Genomic DNA, 20034 nt, shown 5'->3' on the forward strand with positions numbered 1-20034 from the left:
ATTTCACAGTCATATTGCACAATTTTACAATAATATGCTTCACTCTGCTGTGTGAAATACTCAAGTGCACTATTGTACTGCAGGGCACTGTATTATAGCAGATTTTAAGTAAAAACATCGACTAATTTGTGTCTACGGCACAGAGCAACCTTTTAATGATTGTAAAGAATCTATCACATGTGCCCCAGACTCGTTTAGAACAATGAAGCACAACGTACACTGAATGTGCTTCAGGGGCCACAAAAAGCCTCAAGCAAACATAAAAGCCTCTGGCAGAATGTTTTAAAACCTCTAAGCAACAAAACGAGAACGCTCATGGTGCTAGGATCAATTAAAGCTGAACCCTATAACAATTTACTGAACTGCTAATGTTGGCAAAACATTCAGGAGGCAAATCTGGGATGTTTTCCAAAACAACACCGATGGTACGTTACAGAAAACTTAAATCTAAAGAGTGATTAGGAACACTGGGTTATTTAAGTCTCTGAAAACATCCTAGAAACATTAACATTTGTTGTCTGACTTGTGAAAACTTCCCTAGAAGTAAACTGCGATTTCACCAGTGAAGAACATATTGTGTGGATACTCTTTCACCGAGTGACATAAAATAAAAATGTTGGAGTCGTAGAAGACAAATGTTCTGTACTCTCCAACCAGGACGACTGAAAAACATTGGATGCCATGTGACTGTGTCAGTGGCACTGTGGCAGCCTGTGTTATTTGTGAAAAAATGTAATTAATATTAATATTTCCCTGTCTGCTGTCTGGGCTGGTAACCCAGAGCAACAGACTACAGCCTGTCTGTATTTTTGCTGTGGTCTGGTAAATTATGTTGAATTGCTTCCTGGCACATTCAACACCTATAAACTCCCGACCAAAAAAATAACTAAATGTGTTCGTATACTTAGGAAAGATGGAGACATGTGGCTATCAGAATGGGGGTAATATGCCTTTATAGAGCTGCATATAGTAACTGCAGACAAAAGCGGTGCAATCATTTCGCTATCAGAAGTTTTTATGTGGGACTGTAATGGTACGAATGAAGTTAAGTTGGTTTAACATTTCACCTCCGACGGAGGAGGAAAACGTTTTTCCAAACAGTCTATTTTTCCTGATCATTTGTATTGCTCTAAACGTAGCAAAAATCCTCCGTGTTATGAACTATTTTCATCTCAAATAAACTTCTTGTAACGAGTTCCTCCTAAAACCTTTCAACAACTCCGGTTAAACACTGTGCAGACAGGAGAAACTGGAGACAACCCATAGGTTTTTAACTAACAGTGGGCCCCAGTGGGGACTCCTGGGCAGCTACTGCAGGTGAATGGTAGAGTACTTACTGTAGGTTGCATAACATATTGTTGATGAGGCATCCATGACGTACTCTGGACCTGAGGAGAAACACATGAAATTTAAAATGATGGTGACAAAACACATTTTCATGAAGCTTAGTCAGATCCAAGTAGTATCCCGCACGAAGCATTAAACGCTGATCAAATATTCACAATATGTTCAAATACTCTCAAAGTCTGGAGGTTTTAAAATGATTGGGCTGGTTTTAATGCACCGAAATGGCTGAACTTTACAAAGATTAAGCTGTGCCAAAGAATTACGAGAAGAATCTGAAAGTCTGGAGGCAGCAAATCTCCCTCTGCCTTCTCATTATTGCCAACAGTATGACTTGTGCACGGAGACCTTACATTAGGTTCCTTCTCTATAATCAGGGGAAATTAAGGGACAGGCAGCTTATTATTTAAAAGTAAAAATAAAATTAAACAGAAAGAGAAGGAATGTAAAATGGGCCAGACAGAACTCTTCTTTATCGTGGACCAGATTTCAGAGGTATGCCAACCTGTTACCAGGGGAAAACATACACGGACATGCATATTTACAAACGTGGACGAGAAAGTTAAAAAGATGGTGAAACAGTGACAGAGACAATAATCAAGAGACTGGGAAAATGGAGGAACAAACACAGCTTTTGGATGTGCTGGAGAGAGGAATTAGACAGCTTGTAGCAGACAAACACGCAGGCTGGCCACTGATCCTGGTAAAATGATTAGATTAAACAAAGACAAACATGGAATAATCTGCTATAAGAGCAATCAATCCTCTGAGCCAACCCAAATGCGTGATTTGGATGCACACCTAAACAAGCTTGATATTCTATAACATGAAGCCAAGTCTGTTTGTTTATACATGGCCGTATTTGTTCTGCCCAGCTGAACGGGACAGCAGATAGACACACAGAAAGCTTATCTTTAATCACTTCTCTTCGGCATCTCCTAACTAAGATACAGCATGACCATCGTGTGAGTTATTAAATAGAGAGCAGAGCTGTAGCCTTCAGACTTGGACTGTAGTCGTAGTAGGCCCCTTTACGATATGTGTCACTGGGCTGTTCCAGACGAAAATTCACGATTATGAAAGAAATGTTCAGAAATCACTATTTTATATAGTTTTTTTCACTGTTCATTGGCAGTCCATGGGGAAAGCTTGTTCAATGTTTTGCTTATTTTTCGAACAATAAGAGCAGCGCAGATATATGAGTTGATAATGTGTCAGCTTCAGATCAGTTTGACTGTTTGATTAGAATGGAGGGCAGCACAAAACGGCCAGCTAGGATGCCAGTTTCCTGGCACTGTGTATTCCTGTCTCCTGCCAGGCCTGAGTCCCAGTAGGGTTAGAGAGTAGAGTAACAGAGCTCTGGGAATTAATCAAATTTTCAGCTTTCTTCGTCATTACCTCTGCCTTACCCAATGCCAGAATTCAACTGGACATGTGGTGTGGAAAATATATGGCGTGTATTTGGGTTCAAGGTTAATTTCTCAAATACAAGACAGAAAAACACTAGAAGGGCACTCAGTGGAGTGCATACCTACACCAAGGCCCAATAGACCCCTTTTGTACTCACTCATAGGATCCAGCCACCTATTACGCCTGTTTTTTTCATCAAGATCCATGCATTATTCCCTGAGAAATTAACAAAAATGGCAAAAAATGCCTCACAAAGTTAAAGAAAGTGGGAGTAAATCCTTGGATCCGTCCACGCTAAAAGTTAACGGAGTCTTTTCTGGGCTGAGACCCTTCCTCCATCCAATGTTTGTGGACATCCGTCCAGTAGTTTTTGTGTAATCCTGCTGACAAACCAACTAAAAAACGAATGAAATCATAACCTCCTTTGCGGAGGTGATAACTCATTATTTATGTGAGAAAGTACTATCAAAACAGTTTTGAGCAGCTTTCAGCATTCAGAGACCCCAAAGACTTTCCCTGAGGACTTCAGTTGGACTCGTCTCGACTGACTTAAGTTCTCTCATCAGGTGGTTTTGCTCATTCGACATTACAACAGTTATTAATGTTTATGACACAAGAAGATCTCTACCTCTGGCTGAACCTAAGAGCTTGTGTTACCATTTAAAACAGCCTGCCAGCCAATAAGCCAAAAAGACGGTCATTCAGCTGCTCGGTCAGCCAGTTGGCCCAATATTCAACCGATCACATGTAAAGCCAAACAGCCAGCCAGTTAGCTGATTAGTGAGCCAGCCAGCCACACAATCAACCAGTCAGCCACATATTTAGTCAGCCAGTGAGCCGGCCTGTACAGCCAGTGATGTAAACCAGGCTGCAGCTGGCTGGCGGCACCAGCTGAGATCTTGGTAGTGATCTGGCCTGGACTGGCTCCTGTCATGTGAATCATCAAAGCTGTTCTTTTCCAGGAAACAAAGCCAATCACTGTTCAAGCTCACCGGAGCCAGGCCCAAAAGAATACCAGAACACTGCTGTTGGCATGGGTCATTTGCAGATTTGATAAATCAATGCAATCGAACTAGTAGCTCCAAAAATATCCACTTAACATAAACATAAAAGAAGGAATGGCGTATGGATTTTTATTACAAAGGCGATAGTTTCCAATATAAAAGGAAGTGATTTGCTTTCGTCCGGCATATGTGGCTGCCTGGCTTGTCTTCTCTTTTCTTTTCCCTCTGTCTCTTTGTACTTGAACAGAAGATGAAGGACTCACCTTCCTGCCGTGACTGGCTGAAGGGCAATATTACAGGAAGCGGTGGCAGAGCTGCCCGATATTGAAACTGTGAGGATTAATATTCCTCAAAAGCCTGGCCATTGTTTTTGATAAATCAATTTGGGAAGCCTTCCGAGAGCGGATTAGAGACGCGCCCTGTCCCACTTTTCTCCCCCCTCCTCTCTCCGCTACCCCTCCACCGCAGGTACTGGACCAGAGTTTTAATCAAGCGTGCCTCAAAGACGGGCACAGCAACCTTCAGCAACACCCCTCCTCTATCCTGATCCCCCCACCTGAGCCGTCGCCATCACCACCACCCCTACGATCCTTCCTCCTCTCCCTGGTTGTCTTTCTCTCCATCTGTCCCCTCTATTTTCCCATCTATCCTTCATCTCCTTTCTCTTGCTCGCTGTCCTCGTCTGTCTGTCTCCGCATACCAAACACAGCCGATGTTAAACGATAGTGTCTGAGCGAGAGGGCACGATGGCAGCGCCTCTTGATGTTTGGATTCGGCAAAAGGGCGCCGCGTGAAATGCGCGGTGACGGGAAGCGGTTAACGCTCTTGACATCTCACACAGCCAATTTTCACGTTACTGTTCTGTTCTGTTTCATTACTCCACAGATCACAGCCGTGAGGAATGTGGAAATTCACTTTGGAAGAGGAAGCGATCGCATCGAAGTTAGTAAAAATAAATAAAACAAACAAATAAAAACACGCCATCGTTGCTTCAGCAGCTGAGGGAGCACAAAAGAGGTCAGGAAACTAGGCAGGAGGAAAGTGTTTGTTTTTCCTAGACACTTTCATTCTTGATGGGTAATTTTATTTTTTCTACTCTGTCAGCCTTTTTTTAATCCCTTTTTTTTGCCCGTTGCTTGTTTTCTGATGCCTGTTGTGTTTGCCGCCTACGAAACAGATGTCATCTCGCACAGCTGGAGCGGCGAAGAAACGATGAGAGAAGGAGAGAGAACCTCACGCTGTTTCGCAGCCCGCCCCCTCTCTTCAATCCCGCTACACAAAGCAAACCCTCGTATTACACACACACAGACAGCAATCTGCCCATAATGCAGTGCATTATGGCCCACCTGATATGTGGAAACGGGGGAAGCAGCGATGAAGGGCGTGATGGAGGTCTGTGCAATCATGCGGTTGGTGGCGATGCTGTAAGGCGAGGAGTAGAACCTGAGACGGGAGAAAGAGGGGAAGGATGGTGGAGAGAGGAGGGAACAGAAGAAGAGAGGACATAGCAGAATTAATTTGTCATATTCATATTTGGTTTATTGAACATTATGTTAATATGAAATTCTTTTACTCTAATATAAAACTAATCTTTGTCTATACACAACGGTTTCTCTGTCTATATGAGAGAGAAAAACCACACTGGAACAGACACACACACACACACACACACACACACACACACACACACACACACTGAGGATTTATCTCGTAGCTTGTTCAGGGCAAACACATATATTGTATTTCAAACACCACATAAAAGTTTCATGAAGTGGCTTATAGCGTTCTCAATTGAAAAGTCGGGTTTTATCACATCAAATTGAGTTTTGTCATCGTATAAAGTAGGAGGTTGTCTGTACTTTTAAAAAAAAATGTGGACTCTAGTATTAAGGCTACACTGTACCGTGCTGGCTGGCTTAAGTAGCACGCTCGCATGCTGAGGCGAGAGAAAACTCAATGCATTTCAAGAAGCTAAGGTTTGACATGAGCCGTGGAGAAGCGAGGTGGTCGGCGACTAGGCTACTTTATCTCATTGCTGAAGGGTTTATAGCCACCGAATGTTACCGTGATCCCCTGGGCGACTAAGTGGAACGTCCAATAGTCTCTGTCACCTGAGCTGAGGATCATATTACTGGCCGAGGTTATTAGACAAGTTGAGTACAAGGTTTGACGACGCCACACTCTACTTTAGGATACTGCATCTCCTCTTCATGTTGTGTTCGAGAGTAGTATTTTAAAAGGGCACTATGTAGTCGTGGAGAAGGAATTCAAACTCAGAATTTTTATATTCACAAAATTAATGAGTTAATAATACAAACTCGGAAATATTTTTTTTCTTCTATAACTGAATAAAAAAGCTGTTAAGGTCTCCAGAAAACTGTCTGAAGCTAGGAGAGGTGGCAGTGTCCACCAAATATAAACAAAGTATGAAATTGTGTTGTCCTTTAAGGTCAGTTTGCTTATTTAGTTTATTCATTCATGAAAACAAAGAGAGTTTATTTATTTAGTTTGTTTACGCATAAAAAAAAAAAAAATTTGATTAAAATTTCTTCCCCAAAACTACGTAGTGCACCTTGAATCTTTTTAAATTAAAGGTTCACACTAAAGGTATAACAGTTAAAAGAAAACATACTTTGTTTTCTCAGCTTTATACTTCAGGACCACTTTTTTGATAACTGCATATAAACAGGACTCTGAACTAAACTCGCTACAGAAAATGCATTTCGCTCTGTTTGGGGACCTTAAACATGAGTAAAGTCACTATGTCTGCCAACTTAATGTTTTATGGTAATTTCCATATTTTGTTACCTTCATGAAATGTGCAAGCTCAGTCTGTGGCAAAGAAAAGCCTCACCACTTCAATTCTAAATGTTGAGTTTAAATAAGGTCAGAAAAAAAGACAATATATATTTGAAGAAAAACAGAAGGATTTTACGGTTATCATTACCATGTTTACACATACAACCCCAAACAATGAAGACGCAAAGCCAATGTCAACAAAACACAAGGGATAAAAAACAACCCTAAAATACCCTTCACGTGTTACTCATGAGACGCTGGAATAGCTTAGACTGTTTTGTCTATTCGGGTTAGATTTCATCCTAATATTTGTGTCTTTTTGCCTTCCTCTCCTCATGACAGTTTACAGTTGAATGTCTAACTGATCATTAGACTAATCTGACATCCCAGGGTGCACCAAGATCACGCTGTAAAGATACATATCTCATTTGGCTCAGGAAGGCCTCAGGATGCCCCAGGAGAAGCTGGAAAAACGTTGCTGAGGAGAGGGACATCTGGACTACCTTGCTCAGCCTGTTGCTGTCATGGTTTGGGTTTTTGGTTTAGTTATTTCCTGTTTTATTTTGTAGTGTTAGCATTGCGCGTTTTGTTGTGACTTTCCACGTCCTGTGTTTGTCTTTTTCCTGCCCTTTTTCTGTGTACACCCGTGTTTAATTTGTTATAGTGCTGTATTTTCCCCTCACTCTTTGTCAGTTTTTCCGCCTGTGTTTCCAGCGCTTCATTGGTTTGTTCTTTATTTGAGTTTATGTATTTTGGTACTTTGTTAGTTTCTCAGATTTGCCCCTGCCTGCTTCTTCCACTTTTGCTGTCTGCCAGTTTTGTTCGTTGAATTGCAGCTCATTTTTTTTTAAAGGTGCAATATGCAAGAACAGGCCACCTGTCAAGTTTGGACTCAAAACAAATAGGAAGGCAGCATATCACAAGAGTTGCCGCTAACTATAGCTGCTGTTAGCTGGTTAGCTCAGTTAGCTGTGCAGCTAGTAGTCAGCACTGGGAGCTCGGGGCACTTGGGGATTGTTGGTGTTTACATTGCTAGCATGGAGGCTTTGGACCATGGCGGGGCGGGGCTAGCTGGTTAGCATGCCAACTTTAGTAGATATCTCTGCAACAAAATAAATACATAATATAAAGTGTTACTGTTATTTTTCCCCATTCTATTAATAATTGATCTACTTTTTTTCAACTAAAATTCTTTCATGTTGCACCTTTAAAGCTTGCTTTTTGTTTCCTCACATGCCTGCCTTGGTGTTTTTGCATTTGGGTTCTCTTTTGCTAAACTTACTAGTTACCACTGCAGCAGAAAATGGATGGGCAGATAGATGGATTATTCAATTTGCACTTAAATTTTGATGCACCAGTGAGCACAGTCTGACAGATGTGAAGTTTCAGTTTTACATTTTCATTTTCTACTTTGCATATGAATTAAATTGACTAAATACTCCTCAAATCTCTGCTAGCTGTTTCACTCTATTTTTCCTTTTTATTTTTGACTACTTTTCATCATTTCCTACTTAATTCACCCTATTTCCCATTTCTGGAATATGCTCATTAGGCTGAACTTTTGCTCAAACGTATTAAGAGTGAATCATTTCTTTCTCAGCAGGTCTGTTGCTTAACACAAATATCTGTGGGATTATAATTTGGCGGATTTGCAGCAAAGCAGGCTTTTACATCGCGGGCTGTGTGTAATGAGCGATGCTATTCATCCAGTTTTTTGGTTTGAGATTGACTCCGAGTCACTGGGGGATAAGTGGTTTAGGAAGCGGGGAATGAGGAGCTTCCTGTGAATGACTGAGGCCAGAGGGAGATAGAGGGGAGCCTCACTCTCCTTCCTGTCTCAGTACTGCGGGGAAAAATAAAACACGTTGCCGGGTCATTTATTTCCACAGAACCATTAAGTCATGACATAAAGACGCAGGAACACACACGCACACTAAGGCCCAAACACACGTAACAGAGACACGCTCACTCAGCCACCCTTTGCCATTTCTCACCCGACCCAACCAATGAAAACCGATATTTGAAGTCCATATAGATTTCCTTAATCAAACTATAACAAAGTGCAGACACTACATTAATCTTTATGTATGGCAGTGCTATTGACTGGGGTCCTATGAGCCAAGAAGTGAGTGTATTAGGTGGTGCCAAGGATGGATTGACCGTCAAGCTCTTACCCATTCTGCATTGCTGCGGGATCATATGTTAACGCCATGCCAGTCTGAAAGAGAGAAAGCAATAAACGTGCAGGATTAATCACAGATTAAGAGGGTTGGAAAATTATTATATGACATTAAACGGCAACAAGGGTAAATGTGATGATTAAAAGACATAAATATAGCAAAGATGGCTGAGAAACATAGCTTCTTTCTCTTTCCTTATACTTTTTCTCTCTGTATTTGTATATTATTAACCTTTCATGCTTTTTCATTTTTTCCCTTTCCTTCAGTGTTTTATCAGCTCTTGTGCATGTAATAGATCTTGAAAGTTAAAAAGGTCACAGTCCGCACCAAGAGAAGCTCCTCTATCCCACAGAAAACACGGCTCCTGAAAAGCCTCGTCAGTAGTCCAGCCTTTAATTCCGTGACTTTGTGACATCACACTACATCACAATGTAACACATTTGTATAATCATGTATACATTGGTGCAGCACTGGACAGTATGAGAAAACTGATGTGTTTTTTGAGCGTTAAAGCATGTAAACCTTTTCCAGTGCTAACCCAAAATAAACCTGAGAATGAGCATAATATGTCTCCTTTAAAGGAACAAGGAGTTTTACTTTTTGTGATTTAACATGTTATTCAAAAAACAGGACCAAGCTCGCTGATTTTCTCTTTCCAGTCTTTATGATCTGTTAGGCTGACTGCATGTGTGCTATCAATCTGTTTCCCAAGTCTCTGCAATAAACAATTAAGCCTATTTCCAAAAATGTTGAACTTATTAACACACAAAGTCATATTCACAGGTTGTCAAATACTCGCACCGTTTCTAGCTTTTTGAGGGGCCCTGTGTTAAATGTTTGCTGGCCCGTCTCGGGAAACTATGGTGGGGGATTCGAAACCTTTTAAGGAATGCTTTTAACATTTAATTACATCAATCTTGGCTAGATCAATCAAGGCTACATAAAGGCCTGCGGGAACGAGCTAACTGTCAGTAGACTTTCATCAAGTAAGATTGATATCTTCTAAACTGCGTAGTATATTTACATTGTACATGAGACCGCATTCTGTCACTGTCACCGTCCACTGTGTTTAACATTGTGGTCGTTTGTCCTATATGTCTGTGGGAGATCTGTCAATACGTTCCTGCAGCAATGTCACCAAGACAATGCGCTGTATCGTACTTGTACTTGGGGGAATAATGTAATTTATACCCTGATTCTTTTTTGTCAAAATAAATCTAATCAAATAAAAATCTACTTGATTCAAATTGGAAAAACTGACAAGTGACAAACCCAATGTGGGGAAAAGCTTAGTCAATAGGACAAAGTGAATTGGTATTGAGGACGTCCCTTTTTCTATTTCAATCACGTACAATCATGTTTTTATGAATGAGAGGAAATGAAGAAATGCCCTTTGGAGAGAAAAAGGAGTGAGCGGAAAACTGAGTTCTTTGTCTGCTGATGGTGAGAGCGTGTGTGTGTGTGTGTGTGTGTCTGTGTGTGTGTGTGGTGTGTGTGTGTGTGTGCGGCCCTCTAAGAGTCCAGGAGAGAAACCTGTGCGCCACAATCCGTCATCTGCATTCCTCAAGGTTCTCTCCCGGAGGAGAGCTAATCCGATTTCTTTTAACGGGAGGCTGCTGAGGACGGCAGATTTCATCAGCATACGCGCGCACATACGCACACACTCACCTTTTTCTCGCCCGTCCTCTCTCTCACTTTGCTCTCCCTACCCCTCCTTTCTTTCGCCATCATCTTGTGTTCTCTTCCTCTCCCTCCTTACCTTTCTCTCTTCATCCCTCACCCCGCGTCATCTCTTAATCTACCCTCCTCCTGTCTGTCTGTACCAGTTTTTTGCCCTTGTCCCTCCAGAGGGTTACCTACACTGAGCTACACTGTTAAGGGAATAGTGGCTCAGAGGTGCATGGGGGGGGGGGGAGGGATCAGTGAGCTGAGGCCAAACCCACAAGAGTGAGCAAAAACAGAGAATCTCCACTGAATGAATAAGCCATCGCTGGCTGAGGGATGTTAGGAGGTGTGTTTTATTGGTGGTAGGCCTTTGTGTTGATGAAGGGACTTGCATCAGCCCCCGTCTTACTTAAGCATATTCCCTTTCATTTGTTTTCACCGTCAGTAATTATGAATATCCTGTTCTGTGAATGTGCCAAGGTCTCTATTTATACACTGTCTTTACACCAAATGTGAGATCAAAAGAGTCTCGCTACATGCCTTTCTGCATGTTTGTGTGTGCGAGTGTGTGTTCACATGCACGCTAATAGCAGTGGCAGACACGGCCAGCTGTCTGGTGAGGCTGATAACTCCCCTAAGTGCTGCCCTTGGTTCCGTGTGCTGATGAATTCAACAGCAGAGAAGTTCCTGACCGGGAACCATGCATGGTCAATGACTGATTACCGATGCAGTCGGCTTTTGGCTTTGCCGCAACAAGGTGAAAGGAAAGGAAGGAGGCAGTTTGCGAATGTTTTTCATCTGAACTTGATGCAAGACCGAAAAAAAAAACCTCGACTTCATACTGTGCACACCCTGTAAACAAAGCTTGCTCCTGAGAGAGCATTCGAACGCTTTTCAAATGCTAAATTAGGTCCGAATCGTGTTGCACTTTCTCACCTAATGCAGTAGATATAGTGATTTAAGAAAACATTTCTTTCTGATGATTATACATCTAAAAATCTCCTAAGAAGATACCCCTTGTAGATATATAGCGAGATCAAAACTTACAAAAAAGTGGTGCAGATTGCCTCAGTTGTTGTCATTAATTACATTTTTTGAATGTGTGCTCTGGGGTGCAAAATGCATTTTGTCGCACTAGTGCATTTTACCATACCAATAAAGCTGCTTTAAAGGAGAGATATTATGCTCATTTTCAGGTTCATCATTTTATTTTGGGTTACTACTAGAATAGATTTACATGCTTTAGTGCTCAAACGACACATCAGTTTCCTCATACTGCAGCATTGTACTCTCCCTGAAACGCTCTGTTTTAGCTCCTGTCCCTTTAAGGCCCCCCTCTCTCGATTACCCAGTCTGCTCTGATTGGTCAGCTCACACACGCCTGATCCAGTACCGCTAACAACAACAGAGCAGCTGCGCTAAATTAATTCTTATACGACAAACTAGCTGCTAGACACAAATTATGCAAATGCGTGACATGGTCGACGAGGCGTTTAAGAGAGCTTTCTGCAGGAGAGAGGAGCTTCTGTCTGTGCAGACTTTGACCTTTTTAACTTTCGAGATCTTTTATACGCACAAGAATAAAACCCAGAAGAAAAGGAAAAAAAATGAAAAAAGCACAATAGGTCTCCTTTTAAAAGCATCCCTCTGTTTAATACACAGATCCTGAACAGGGTTGAGTGAGGACAGCCTTTATTAGGCAGCTGTAAGGACACCTGTGCTGTACTGTGCTTATAGAGGAAAGCCAAGCCAAGCCATCGTCTCCATGTCCTCTCTCTCACACACAAACACACACATTGACCCGCTCCCTCCTTGTATTTTTGCCTTCCATACAAAGATCTATTTTTTCTCCCCGCCTTGTGGCCACACACGTGCACGCACACACACACACACACACACACACACACACACACACACACACACACACACACACGGACATCTGTCAGGCTTTCACACAGAGTGGAAAGCCGGATGTTTTTTTCATCTACACTCATTCCCCTAGAGTAGGTGCTTGAGAAGTGTGACTTTGAAAGTTTTTTGTGTGTAGGAGTGTGTGTTGGTGAAAGAGAGCGAGGAAGTGAGAAGAGAGAGAGAGTGATGGAGAGAGGGAGAAGAGAATGAGCACCCATGGCGCTTGTGTCTGTGTGTGGATGTGACTGTGTGTGTGTGTGTGTCTGTGTGTGTGCAGAAAAAAATTCAGTGACTAATATGTTTGTCAGCATGAGACAGCGAGAGACAGCACTTTCTAGACTCCCACTTTGGGTAGTTTACAAGAAAATCTGTCATATATTTCTCAATCCTCACCACCAGCCACCCTGCAGCACTCAACCCCTTGTAACTCCTGACTGATCATGCAATGTGTTCCCTCTCTCGTCCTTTCTCTTCCTCTCTCAGTGAGTCACCGCTCTCTCTCTCTCTCTCTCTCTCTCTCCATATGTTGCTGTGGGATCTGGGAAGACTTCAAACACGGGGAAGAGAGACAAAGTGGGAGAGAAAGAGATGGCGAGAAGGAGAGAGCGCTTAAAGAAAGAAAAAAAAGACGGGGGAGGGGGCGATAAGAGCAGAGTGATATAAACTGTAGAGATAGAGAGAGGGAGAAAGGACAGAGAGTCATGGGTGGTGAGGGCTGTTTCTCCCCCCTCACCTGCCTGCCACGGGGAGTGAAGTGAGGCATGGCCTCAGCTCTGATAAACAGGCTAACATGTGATGGCTATCTCCCATCTGCCTTCGCCAGCACAGCTGACCGATGACCACAAGGACAACCTGTATAAGAGCCTTTCTAGTGGCCCTATAGGTGTAAACGCATCCAGAATGCAGAATACTGATGGTATCGGACCAGCTGGACCGTATCTGGAGGTGGTCTGATTTGCATTGCGATCAGATCTCAGATGTCAAAGTAAGGTGTGAAAAAAATTAAATGAATAAAAAATCTTTGAAAAGTCACGTAACTCTGCTTCTTCTTGCTTTCTCATGCAAGTCAGGCAAAAAGCAACAGATGACCCCTATCTCTGCAAAGGACAGTAGTCTACTTGATCTGTCTACCAAATTTGCATATGGGTTATGTGTTTGCATATGTGGGTAATTCACATGGGGCTTGTATTACCAGGGGACCGAATGGGAGGTAGAAATTACCCCACAAATTTGTGTTTCGCGTGGCACATTTGCACGGGATGAGCAAAGTCTGTATTTTACACTCACTGACTGAAATGATCTCCTGGATATGATGACAAGGTTCCTAGTAACGTCACCCTTTAGAGGCAAAGCATCTGTTCTTCATCAGCAACATTATTAACATAGTTTAGTGTTGATTTGCTCACTTTCTGAATGTGCTACAGGCATAAGTACACATTTGCAGCTCATTTACAACAAGTAAAAGATGCTCCGCTATTATACTTGAATGACAACCTGTTGTTGCTCCTAACCTTCTCTGTCATCACTTCTACACATCAATATAGCCGCTCTCACATCACAGACATTGAGTCCTTTTAAACACGATGAGCCGCAATCCAGATTCCAGGTAATACTAATCCCTTGAGAAAAGGGCTTCAGTTTGCAATTGTTTATTTATTTTCTTCAGCAAGTCATTAATACTATAAATAAGAAAGAGGCATATGGGGTAACAGACTTCCTCTCCTTTCTTCTCTCTTCCTATATGTGATGCAATTTATTTACTCCATGTATTTTTCTCACATCTTGAGAGGCATTTAAGATAATAATCAGTACAAATCCCAGAGCTCTTAATAATATCAGATACAGCACATCTGTAGTTTTTAATGCAAGTACACATAGGAAATGCAGTTCAAAACAATAAAAGCAATTGAAGTGTTCAGAGAGTCTTCTTCTCTGCCTGTATATGACTCTTCATCCTCCTTACAACCTGGTATTTTATCCTGCCAACATTTTTTTTGATCATGTGTTCAAATAAGGACAGGCAGCAGGGTTGGGAGAGGGAATGAACATGTTAAATAAATTAGTATCAAATTGCAAAACATTAACAATTGGATCCAAACCTTATTCTGATCTTAAACCTAAGCTCCTCAACCTCGTCCTCTTTTACTGTGGATTTCCTGTTTGATTGTATAAACTCTTGTATATCGTGTTTTGTATGTTCTTTATATAAAAAATGTTTTAATCGTATCTTTAATTTAAATCCAAATCCTTGATTCAAACATTTCTGTGAAGTTCATGAGCTAAGATAGCTTCAATTTGAAAACAAAATATGTCCTCAGTCTGAAGGTCTAAATCTTTTACTGGCTCCCTCAAGGATAGCAAAACAACAGCACATAAAGACAAACACACACACATATAAACAAATAAACGGCCCCCACACTCGAGCACATTCGGCGTTAAGCTACAGATTTACACATTCACACACGCCGCCTTGAACTCGGGCTGTTAAACCTCGACCTCTCAGTCACGCACTAACGCAGAGTAATGTGAAACATGGATGGACGCAGGGGGCCAAAGAGAGGGAGATGGAGCGGGAGGAGACGGGGGATGACAGAGAGGGAAGCTTTCTCCGTTATTGGTGACAACAGGAAGGACTTTAATTTGAGACTGAATAAAAGAGTCACACTTCCTCAACGGGGAAAAATGTGTCCATGATGATATTCAGGCTACAGAGCATATTCAAAAAGGCAAATTTGTAATATATAAACATATTTCACAGGTGGTAGGATCGGTGTGACACCGCGAGCAGCTGTAAAACGCTCTGGTCAAAGTTTGTGTGTATAATGTAGAGGAGGTTCAGGTTATGGAATAAAAATAGCAAAAGGACAAAAGGGGTGTTTCCTCCATTTTGGCACACACTTTAAGATGAAGTATACAAACACACACACACACACACACACACACAGACTCAGTATCGCTCATCTCACTTTACCTCAAGTCAACTGAGCTGACCCTGTCAATGTGTGGGCCTGTGAGGGGATGTAGCAATGTGATTTAGGTTAAACACGCTTCGCTGGCTTATAGGTGTCAGGGCTGCTGAACATGTGATGGACAGACGCAAACACACAAACGCATGGCGAGTGTAATACTCCACCTACACCTTCCACACACACAGAGCATGTTTTTTCCTGAAGGACAAACATTTCATCTCTTCTGGTCTCCCCTACCTTGCCGTTTCAGCACAACTGTCAGCCTCACTGAATGTGTGTGTGTATTCTCTCTACTCTATATAGTCCCGGTCTGAAGCACTTCTCTACCTGTCTCCTCTGCATGTCCTTCCCAGTATAGCTGGTTGGTAGGGGATGAAGAGACTTTAACCTTGTCTCCACATGTTGCTGATGAATATGTTTCCATGGCGTTGTATCCAATTTCTAGTTCCCAGCATTCTGATGTATGGCGGGAATATACGTGTTCAGTGAGGCGTTTGGCTTGAGATGCAATTTACATGACAGCGCCTATACATCCAGGGACAGTGTGATCAATATCTTGGGTATTTTCCTTTTTTCTTTTCCTAACAGCTCCATACTTTAGAGTAAATACAAATGACAGTCAGGAATGGTTTACATGAAGCCAGATGTTGTATTCAACCTCTCATGGGACCCTGTGAGCGGGGTGGGGCCTGCTATTAGAAAAATACCATTACCTCAGTGGTAAACGCCTCGTTTAGAGCGTCAACTGGTTGGAATGGAAAGAGTTTAACTGAGTCATTTTAATCCGATATGTGGGTGTTGCAGTTATAAATTCTTGCCCTCGAGGAAATTATGTAAAAATGTGAATATTTCCAAATTCATTGGATTTGTAGGTGTCAACATTAAGGAACTAAAACAAATTGCTATCACAGAAGCATCTTATCCTCATGATTGATTGTAAAACCTGTCTCTTGCCACAACGACTGGTTGAAGAAATATAAAGTATGCCAGTCACATCAAATGCTAGAGAGCATTTACTGTAGTACTATTTTTATGGGTGACTTCACTTCATTTACCAAAGTAATACTTCAACACGATATCTTTACTTTTACTAAAATTCACTTATACATCACTGTTGCTCTACAGCACATGCAACCCTTCTGATGTGTTGGCAGCTTGATGGATAAACCTGAAAGCTGAATGCAGAATTCATTGTTCGTTGTAAAAGAAATAACCCTATTCTCTCATGGAGGTATAAAATCTCATTCCTAGGGATGTAGTTTGCTGTGAGATGTGCACTAAAAAACACAGATTTTTTTCTGCACCCTAACAGCGAGATAGCTTTTCAGTTGTGCAAGAGTAAATAGACTCTATATGCTTCTAGGACATGTTGAGGGAGGACTGCTTCTGCACTGGTGTGACACCTTACCTCGCCTTCTCTGTGCCACGGCCTCCCGTTCTGAGGGTACTTGCTCTGGCTCTGGCGTTTCTTCTGCCCTCCGTCTGCAAATTTGCACAGCAAAGGCTCCGTGGGAGCTGCAGAGAGAGAGAGAGAGAGAGGACAAAATAACGTTAGGAGGACTGAATCGTGTGACCCCTTGCAAGGACAGAAGCCCTTTTCGAAAACCCGTGTTGCATTTCTCTTCTTCTACCACGGCATCTCTCCCTCGCTTCTCTCTGCCCTCCTATGGAGCTCCTAGACAAATTCCCAGACCGACGATGTTGGCAGGCCCTCCCTTCCCCGGCCCAGGCTGGCAGCCCATGAAAGAGCATTGCAGGGTATTGTTGAAATAATAATCACAGTAATCGCTCTTGTAAATACCTCTGAGATGGTAATGCAGGACCGCTCTGTCAGCCAAAGCTTATTTCTAGAAGGCGTTCCTGTTCCTGACGAGTTATCCCTCCGTGTTTTACTTTCACAGCCATTTTCTCTTTTATTTGAAATTTTATGCCTTTTTCCAATCCGCAACCGACAGCGCAAGTGCCTCGCTGTGCTGTTGTTTGAGTACAGGCTGTCATGGATAAAAATGCTGCTGTTCTGCGAGTGAACACCGGGGGCGCTCTATCCATTTCTATCATCGACCCCCAGGAAAACATGACATGAAATAGCTGTTATTAATCCAATTAAAAAAAGAAGAAGGGAAAAAAAAGCCCTCTGTACTGCGACCTCATCTAAGCTGTCTCTGTATCAACAGCCTTTTGTATGCATAATTGCCAATAAAAGGTTGATGAAAGTGTTGCGATGACCTACGTCGCTATAAAGATAACTTCTCAAAGGGCACTTTCTCACACTTGAGCTGCAGGTGAGCACTGATAGAGACAGGAATGGATTCAGTTAGAGGACTCCCTGATGAGATATGGAAAAAAAAAATCTGAAGACTCAATGACAGAAGAGAGCGAAAGAAAAAAAAGCAGAGGAGGGAAAAATGTTTCTCATGAGAAATGGGTGGCTCTATCGGCTGGGGTCTTAACAGTTTCCGTCCCCTTTTTTTAGTCTTTGTCAGCAAGAAGGGAAAGTCTTTGGAGACAGTCGGATAAACTAAAAGAAACAAAGGAGTACAAGAGACGGTAGGAGGAACAATACACAAAAGGTGGAAAGAAAAAGAAACAGATAAGAGAAACAGGTGAAGGACCAAGGGAGAAACAAGGAGAAAACAGCTGTAGAGTGAAAATCTGCACCAGGATCAAACGCTGGTTCCCTGGGAACCTTGTACAGTTCAGCAACAGTACAGTCCATGCTGAGCCAGCGAGCTTGTCCAAACACTTAACCGCTGCTGCCCTGCACCTGGTGGCTTAGAAGGGACCTGACGGCTCTCCTGTCATCGCATTCGCATTACCGGCCTGGCAGCTCGTGACACAGCCGCTCCGTGACGACACAGGCCAATGACGGGGCTGTCTGCAGGAGGTGAGCAACGGGACCTTTCATCACGTCGTGCCAGAGATGACACCCACCAAGAGAATTGTTGATGCTTTAATCTCCGCTCCCAGATGTTAGAGGCACTCGGCTCTTGATAATAATGCAGCATCGCAAGACAGGAGAGAAAGAAGTGCTGTCAGGATTGACAAGGGAGTGACAGCAACGAGACAACCTGAAGGGAAGTGGACCTATGACAAGGGAGTTTTCAAGTAGAATGAAATGATCGGGCTGTTAATGAGCTAACATGTTGATTCGTTTATTCATTTTCTGACATGACAGGACTGTAAATTACGTCAGATTTTGAGAGAATTACAGTAGGTGTCCGATTATGTAAACGAGCAGAGGGCTGTGTGTGTGCGTTCATGCCGCCTCAGGGCTACTATAAGGCCAAACACATGCAACCAAGCTTCGGTGGAAAAAAAAAAAAAAACCCGAAGCGTGTAAGTGTGTTTATGTGGCTTTAGGGTCTACTATGGGACCAAACTTTACAGATTCAGCCCAGGAGAATTTTGCAGGAAAGAGCGAAGTGAGAGAGACGCTGCAGAAGAAAAACAACAAAAGCTCTTCCAAACCTCTCCTCTGGCACTCTGGGAGATAATTAGCTATCGGAGAGATTTGGAGAATCTGACACAGAGCACGCTGACGTTACCCCTGCGACTACATCCCCAGTTCCCACAGCGAACTGGCCAATTTGTTTAAGACTCCAGCCCAAGATCAACAGCCTCACACCACCCCACCCACCCTGTGATCACACTCTACCCTCTGTAGCCCTGACACACACACACACACACACACACACACACACACACACACACACACACACACACACACACACACACACACACACACACACACACCCTCGTTGTGCCGTTAAAGTCTCTCTGCTGTAACCCTCGAAAACACACAGAAATACCCACATACGCACACACAATGCAAACTGCTGCCAGCCTAAAAACCTTTCTTAGACCTCTCACCACACACCGTCATCACTGGCACAGCCCAGAATAAACTGGACCACTGGCTGTACATATTTGCTTGCTGATGCTGCGTCTTTAGGTCACAGGCTCCAAGTACAACACATTTCACACTGGCTTCAGCTTGAGAGTGTGTTTTGTGGGGGGGCGCATGAAAAAACCCTTCAGTTATGAAGCAATTTGCTGCCCTTTAATGATCCAAAATCATGGGAAAAAGACATAAAGTGCTTTTGGTCAGAGGTCAACAACTGCTAACAAGGTGCTCCATGGGAACTCCTAATTGTTTTTTATGTGGGTTGCTGTAGGAACTGGTAAACACGTTAACGAGGGGTGACCGCAGACATACCTTGGAGTGTGCACACCAAGACCAACCACGCTCGTGAACACAAAAGCAAGAGGAGCTGTGTTAAGACAGTTTAGCGAGAGTAAGATGTCTATGCTGCTCGCCTCATTTGATCACAGCCGCGACTCAATCACACTCCAGACTCCGAATTTGGCTCTGAAGAGATAGTCATGGCTTTCTGCTCATCAATAGACGCATTACCGCCCTGTAAATGAACCAATAAGTGCATGCAGATGTACTTCTGTATGAGACAGTGCAATTACAATAGCCATTTAAATTGAAGCTTGTTGCAAGTTTCACTTATTAGCGCTGCGTGCATAAGTAATTATTGCTGTTACTGATGTTTCCTATGGGCCGGCATCTGGGGAAAATCAGCCCTTTGTCTGCAGAATAACAGCCGGCGCAGCGAGAACACCAGATCTCACCATTCCTTTTCTCCCCGATATCTGTAGACAAAGAGAGCTTGCGTGCTTCCGGATGGTCTCGCACGGCCAGCTGAATAACATCTCGATCCATGAATGCAAATCAGCACATGTATT

At 42.8% G+C, this 20034-nt stretch overlaps 1 protein-coding gene across 7 annotated transcripts in view; it reads right to left on the reverse strand.

Moving 5' to 3' along the window:
- Positions 1-20034, reverse strand: part of LOC311272635 (RNA-binding motif, single-stranded-interacting protein 3) — a gene marked incomplete at its 3' end in the record, with an annotated part of 290445 nt that overhangs the window by 29362 nt on the left and 241049 nt on the right. For all 7 annotated transcript variants that reach the window (XM_084379187.1, XM_084379188.1, XM_084379186.1 and 4 more), the window contains 4 exons: positions 16691-16797; positions 8732-8775; positions 5105-5201; positions 1338-1388 (listed from right to left, as the gene is read on the reverse strand). In XM_084379187.1, the coding sequence (XP_084235313.1) occupies positions 1338-1388; positions 5105-5201; positions 8732-8775; positions 16691-16797 (299 nt within the window). The remainder of the gene's footprint in view (positions 1-1337; positions 1389-5104; positions 5202-8731; positions 8776-16690; positions 16798-20034) is intronic.

The sequence above is a fragment of the Pagrus pagrus genome, assembly GCF_965226575.1.
Source record: "Pagrus pagrus genome assembly, chromosome: 17".
NCBI lineage: Eukaryota > Metazoa > Chordata > Actinopteri > Spariformes > Sparidae > Pagrus > Pagrus pagrus.